At 38.1% G+C, this 6,592-nt stretch overlaps 1 protein-coding gene across 5 annotated transcripts; it reads left to right on the top strand.

Moving 5' to 3' along the window:
• The first annotated feature begins 248 nt into the window (after nucleotides 1-248).
• LOC101208084 (hypothetical protein) lies at nucleotides 249-6,592 on the top strand. 5 transcript variants are annotated; one of them, XM_011653266.2, is made up of 9 exons: nucleotides 249-370; nucleotides 949-1,914; nucleotides 2,665-3,590; nucleotides 4,010-4,307; nucleotides 4,436-4,660; nucleotides 4,895-5,068; nucleotides 5,402-5,590; nucleotides 5,684-5,797; nucleotides 6,096-6,592. In XM_011653266.2, the coding sequence occupies exons 2-9, from the start codon at nucleotides 1,204-1,206 to the stop codon at nucleotides 6,423-6,425; spliced, it is 2,967 nt and encodes a 988-aa protein (XP_011651568.1). In that variant the 5' UTR covers nucleotides 249-370; nucleotides 949-1,203; the 3' UTR covers nucleotides 6,426-6,592. The 5 variants fall into 5 exon arrangements, with proteins under 5 accessions (XP_011651568.1, XP_031738383.1, XP_031738384.1 ...); XM_031882523.1 differs by having other exon boundaries at nucleotides 279-370; nucleotides 954-1,914; XM_031882524.1 differs by lacking the exon at nucleotides 249-370 and adding an exon at nucleotides 379-791 and having other exon boundaries at nucleotides 954-1,914.

Below are 6,592 nucleotides of genomic sequence, written 5' to 3'. Positions count from 1 at the left end.
TGTAAAAATAATATTTTCGATCATAGATTTAACTTTAATAGGTAATGATTTAACTTATTGATATAATATGGATTGAGGTTTATGATGTTTATATAGTACATATAGAAAAAAGGAATGTAATATATCAATAATATGATCTACGGTTGGATCCCCCGTTTGAAATAAAAAAGAATGGAAATTCCTTTTAACTTTATTTTTATTAAATTATTTATTTATTTATTTATTCAAGAATAGGTTTATTAGATAATAATAATGAATTAATTTGTATAACACAAAGCTTCTTTTAGTTCTTCCCCACAACTGATGTTGGTCTGACGGTCACTGTCTCAGTCCGTGGCAACGAATGGTTGAGCCGTCCCCTTACAGAACGGTACGTTTCACCGTCTTTCCGCCATTCTTACCGGCTTCTCTACCTTCAACCTTCTTCTTACTTCCTAATCAACATTGTCTTTTATCGGTTTAATTTTTTCTGGTTATTCGAACTGTTCTCTCAAATTTATGCCTTGTGCTCCATTTTAATGCCTTTAAGCTTCTTCTTTCATCTTTTGAGTTTCTCTAGTGTTTTCCTTGTTTTCCGACCGCATTTGGTCTGGATCTGGTTAGTTGTCGAGTAGCTTTGGGGAGTTACTCATAACAAGCTTCATCTATTTGCATTTCTGGTCTACTGAGCTCCGCTTCTTGTTTGTTTGTTTGTTTTTTTTCCGATTGAGCGTGGTGGATGAAGTGTAGTTGTTGATCTTGAAGCGAAATCAAGTTACAAAGATTTTGCAGCCATGGATTTTCTGGTTTAGGTGTGAGGAAACTGTTAAGTAAATGAATGAAATGACTGACTTGCATGTTTTCATTTGCTGATTACTGAATGATTTGGTACCGTGGTCCGTGATGGAGGTTATTGATGAGTGCGTTATAAGTCTTATTGTTTTGTTAATTTTTGCTCTTTTTTTTCAGTGTAGGTGTTGATTGACGGTTGTTCTGGAGTGTGTTGGTTGCTGTACCCTGGGAAGAGTCCTTTTTTTTTTTTTTTTATAAGATATTGTTGCTTGATATTGCTCCAGAAATTTCTTGTGGTTTTTTGGTTTCTCATCAACATTTGATGTTATGGGATTTGCTTTGTTCGGTGATAGGTTTGGAATGTAGCTATATTACCTTTTGATTAATTTGTAGAGAACTGTTTCTTGAGGGTTTCGCTTTGATTCTTCAACAATGGTGCTTGGTTTGAAAGGAAAGCACAGGAGAGGTGACATTGTTCAAGTTGATTATAGGATCCATGTTCAGGATATAAAGCCATGGCCACCCTCACAGTCACTCATGTCCCTCCGCTCCGTGTTTATTCAATGGGAGAATGGTGATCGTCACTCTGGATCTTCCAATCTTGTTATTCCAACCATTGGGTCTATAGTTGGCGAGGGAAAAATTGAATTCAATGAATCGTTTAAGTTACCTGTGGGTTTGGTGAGGGACATGCCTGTTAGAGGGAAGGATGCTGATACATTCCAGAGGAATATTTTAGAGTTCAACCTATTTGAGTCTCGTAGAGAAAAGGCTGGGAAAGGTCAATTGTTGGCTACTGCTACCATAGACTTGGCTGAATTTGGTGTTGTCAAAGACACAACATCAGTTACTGTTCCAATACATTGCCAGAGGAACTTCAAGAACACACTTCAACCAATCTTGTCCATCAAAATACAGCCAATTGACAAGGGACGGAGCAACAACTCACTGAAGGATACCCTGTCCAGGAGGATGTCATTGGACAGTTTTGATGGTGAATCTGCTGCAGCCTCTATACATGAAGAATTTGCAGATCCAAACAAGATTGCATCTTTCACTGATGATGATGTTTCATCCCACTCTTCCATGACGACTTCTTCTGCATTAGAGCCCGATAGTTGTGTAGCACCTCCAATTGAAGAGGTATCAACTTGATTTCATTATAGTTTTCCTCTCGTCATGCTTTTATTTAACTGTCTATAACCAGCGCTGGCCTCTATTGTACCAGACTAATTTTGAGGCAAGTCTTCCTTACTCTTTAGACTTAAAGTTAAGCCTCAACTGAGTGCTTTTTGTAGCTGTATGGCTTACCAATCAGTACACTTTTATGGTATAATGTGTGGAGAATTCAACATTGAAAAATTGGAGAGAACTCACAATCTTTAAAAGATGCATGAGCTAGTCCTGCAATGGAATTGTCATACTCTTCCTTTTACCAATTGGTTTTGAGATGAAACCCAAGTTTATTTATTACAGCATCATAGCATATGAAATTCAAACAGGTATTTAGTTTAAAAAAGACAAAAGGGATCCAACCCAACAACGATGAACCCAAATAGACACACCCCAAAGAGCATGTTGAGGATCCTATATGCCTTAGTGAGTTAACTGTTTGGCTATTAAAAAACTTTCTTAATGGCCCAATAATCTGCATTCGGTAATTAGTGGTCTGAGCACCTGTTGTGGTGTCATGTCCACAATTATTCTCTTAAAATACGTCACCTTATGTATAATGACTTTTAGGTGGCCCATGTATTATTGTTCCATCCTCTCAACATCTGTGTGATATCACGTTGAACTTCGTGCTGGACCTATACCCATCATCTTTATGTTGTTATCTGCTTCATAGGGTTTAATGTTTTTAATCGTACGATACTTGACGTGAATCTGCAGGATGGTGGCCTAAGCACGCTGATTAATGGAACTGATCATAGACAGGAGCATGCTTCCATTTTAAACTTGGAGCGGGAAAAATCAAATGTGACAACTGAGAATGGAGCGCATGGAGGGTTGAATGTGAATTCATCTTCCTCTTCATCAATAGAACTATCCTCTGATCCTGGAAGTCCTGAAAATAATCTTTCTTCTATCTCCAGCTCTCCAAAGGTTGGGTCAATGTCAATTGAGAGAAATGGTAAAAAAAGTTTTACAGTTTACTTTTCTTCTTCCCCAAAACATGAACAGCATGAGATTGATATCCACAACCATGTGAAGATTGAAGATGCTGAGCATTTGGCAAAGGAGAGTAATGGTAGGAAGTCCGATGGGATGAATTATCAGGAGGCTTCGAATGTTGAAACAAAAGAGGATGGAGATCATCTCTCATCTAGACAAGGTGATACCTTTGGGCAGAAAAACGACAGATTAAAGCATGTGAAGTCGGTTCGTTCACCATTAGAATCAGCTAAATGTAATGGGTTCAGTAGTAAACAGCTTACTGGAGTTGAGGAAGGTGGTGCTCCAGTATATCTGGATAACAGCTTAGAAAGTGTCAGAAGAAATGAAAAAAGGGATTCTAAACCATATGCAAAGGATACAAAAAGTTCTGTTTGGGACAGCAAAGTCCAACAATTACAACACAAGATAAAAATGCTTGAGGGAGAGTTGAGAGAAGCTGCAGCAATTGAGGCAGCTCTTTACTCTATAGTTGCTGAACATGGAAGTTCCATGAATAAGGTCCATGCTCCTGCACGGCGTCTTTCAAGGCTGTATCTTCATTCTTGTAAAGAAAGTTCTCAGTCCCGGAAGGCTCATGCTGCTAGAAGTGTTGTTTCTGGATTTGTTTTGACTGCAAAAGCTTGTGGAAATGACGTGCCCAGGTATTTCTTTTTTTTTTTCTTCTTAGTTATGATGTTCAATAAATGTACCTTAAAATATCTATCAAAGTAAAATATTTTCCTTAAAATATTGTTCACCATCCTTCATCTTCTCATGCACCGGTTTTCCAAGGCACGCATGCTTGGAGAACCAAAAGTAGTGGAGATAGCTGCAATTCATGGTTATGGTCTATTGGAATCCACTCTTCTTTTAGTACCAACTTCTAGCTTCAGTGAACAAGGCAAATATTTACAATATTAATAAAATAACTTTTAAAGGAATTGAAGGTCAAAGTTTCTGTATTTGCTTTTCATTGGACCAGTGATCATGCCTTTTTAAGTTCATTAAAGGCAAGGGGCTATGTGCAGTAAGATTCTACGATCTAGCTTACTAACTCATTATCCAAAATGCAATTTTTCAGATTGACTTTCTGGTTATCAAATTCAATAGTCCTGAGAACAATTGTAAGTCAGGAGGATGTGAGCTTGAAAATGCAAGTTATTTCTGGATCTCATTCAAGCAAAAATGGTGCCAACAGAGAAAGTAGTAAAGCAGCGTCTACACTGAAATGGAAAGCGTCGTCTCCAAACAATAGAGAGAATGGAAATACCAAACATGGAAGTTCTGGTGACTGGGAAAACGTACAGACTTTTACATCTGCCTTAGAGAAGGTTGAGGCTTGGATCTTCTCCCGTATCATTGAGTCCATCTGGTGGCAGGTGTTCATTGCATTTCCTATCTACATTTCTTCCCCATTAAATTTAAGTAGTAAATAAGAATATGAGATCGGATATTAAAAGAACACAAAATTGTACGACTTTCCTGACATGTTTCCTTTCATTTCTAGACATTGACTCCACATATGCAGTCGGCAACAGCAAAAACAATCAATCAAGTTTCCAATTCAACCTCAGGGAAGAGCTATAAGAGAAATTCTAGTTCAGTTGATCATGATCAAGGGAACTTTTCATTGGACCTTTGGAAGAAAGCTTTCAAGGACGCCTGTGAAAGAATTTGTCCTGTCAGAGCTGGAGGGCACGAGTGTGGTTGCTTGCCTCTCCTGTCTAGATTGGTATGTGGTACAGTTAAATTTGGCAGAAACATACACATTTTTTCCTTTACGAAGCAGATAAGTTAGCCTTGCAATGTATATCATTGGCCAAATTGTATTTTCATTGTATATTAGAAAGAGGCTATTATCTACCGAGTTGGGGACTTGCACCTTACAATTTATTTGCATATTTTTTGTGTAATGATGTATGGTTCTTTGAGATGGAAGTATAATGCATCTTTGTTTCATGACTAGATAATGGAGCAATGTGTCACTAGATTGGATACAGCAATGTTCAATGCCATTCTTCGTGATTCTGCTGATGAGATGCCAACTGATCCTGTATCTGACCCCATTAGCGAGTCTAAAGTTCTCCCAATTCAGGTTGGGAAATCGAGTTTTGGGGCTGGCGCACTACTTAAGAATGCAGTAAGCTTTCCAGTTTACAGTTGATGTTCACTATGAAATTGCGTTATCAAATGACGAATTCTTTTGCCATAAGCTCAACATCATTGCTTTCTATAAACCGTGAACTACTTTCTTCATCTCTTTCCTGTTTCCTGGTTAGCAAGAAACAATTTAATAGTTTCTTGCTGTACAGATGAATAGATGATGCAACAAACATTTGCTCCTCTCAATTTTCTTTCTTTAAAAAGCCAATTTTGTAGTGCAATAACTGCGCTTTTGTGCATTAGATTGGAAGCTAGTGATTTGATCTTTCTCAAAGATGCTTAGGGCGTAAGCTGTGTTTCTGTGGATCAGATTGGAAACTGGTCGAGGTGGTTGACTGATCTTTTCGGGTTGGATGATGACGATCAATGTGAGGATGAAAATGACAACACAGAAGGGAAAGATGCTTCTACCCTCAAGTCCTTCCATCTACTAAATGCTTTGAGTGATCTCATGATGCTTCCTAAGGACATGCTTCTCAACCAATCGATAAGAAAAGAGGTATAAATCTAAGGTCCTTTTGCGTGGCCTCTCATTTGTCTTAATTAAGCAATCAACTTCCAATTGATATACTCACAAAATATATCTTTGAAGGTATGCCCTTCATTTAGTGCACAAGTAATCAAGAGAATTCTTGAACATTTTGTTCCTGACGAGTTTTGCGAAGACCCAATCCCTGATGCTGTTCTTGAAGCTCTGGATATTGAGGTGAATTAAATTTATGTTGTTTGACCCATGAAGTTGGAGTTGTTTAGTTGAGCGAGTTTGTGAGCCCGAGGATTAAAAAACATTAACTTCATGCCTTATAAATCCTTAAACTGTCTCTAAAGACTTGACAACTTCACTCCTTGTACCATATGCTCTCAAATTTTTTTGTTGATTACTGATGTGAAAATGTTGCTGCATTAGAAGAGAACATGCATGTCCTAATGTTATTCTATTTACTAAAAATATATGAGTACAAATACATATGAGAATCTAAGTTCCTCTGTCCGTCCTACCACAGGAGGACCCATCTGAACTCGATGACAAATTTGTGACGAGTCTCCCACACGCAGCAGCTGCCGTGGCCTATCACCCACCATCAGAAGCTTCTGTAGCAGCGTTCATAGGCAATGTTGGTACAAACTCGGAGCTCAGAAGAAGCAGATCTTCAGTGCTCAGAAAATCTAACACTAGTGATGATGAGCTGGATGAGTTGTGCTCACCCTTTGCTTCTATTCTCGATGTGACAATCTCTCCTTCCACTACATCTAAGCCGAGCAGGACTTCTGAGAATACTCGCAACCAAAATGCAACAAGGTACGAGCTTCTTCGAGATGTATGGGGCGAATAATGAGTAATCTATTCTTCAATCAGTTTGGAAAAAAATTCATTGGGTGATAGTGAGATAAAAGTGATATTTGAGGGGTTTGGGGAATGTATGTATATATAATGTATAACCGGAGTTTCTTGTAGAATTGTTCAATCTGATCTCCATTTTTTTATCCATTTCTTTTTGCA

The sequence above is a fragment of the Cucumis sativus genome, chromosome 3 (assembly GCF_000004075.3).
Source record: "Cucumis sativus cultivar 9930 chromosome 3, Cucumber_9930_V3, whole genome shotgun sequence".
In the NCBI taxonomy this organism is placed as follows: domain Eukaryota; kingdom Viridiplantae; phylum Streptophyta; class Magnoliopsida; order Cucurbitales; family Cucurbitaceae; genus Cucumis; species Cucumis sativus.
The sequence above is the reverse complement of the archived record's forward strand: the minus strand, read 5'-3'. Positions and strand labels throughout refer to the sequence as shown.

Excerpts from the sequence above, each read along its gene's own strand:
- LOC101208084 (XM_011653266.2), top strand. The coding sequence starts at position 1,204 with ATGGTGCTTGGTTTGAAAGGAAAGCACAGGAGAGGTGACATTGTTCAA. Across the intron at positions 1,915-2,664 it reads TAGCACCTCCAATTGAAGAG|GATGGTGGCCTAAGCACGCT; the intron begins GTATCAACTTGA and ends GTGAATCTGCAG. Across the intron at positions 4,661-4,894 it reads TGCCTCTCCTGTCTAGATTG|ATAATGGAGCAATGTGTCAC; the intron begins GTATGTGGTACA and ends TTTCATGACTAG.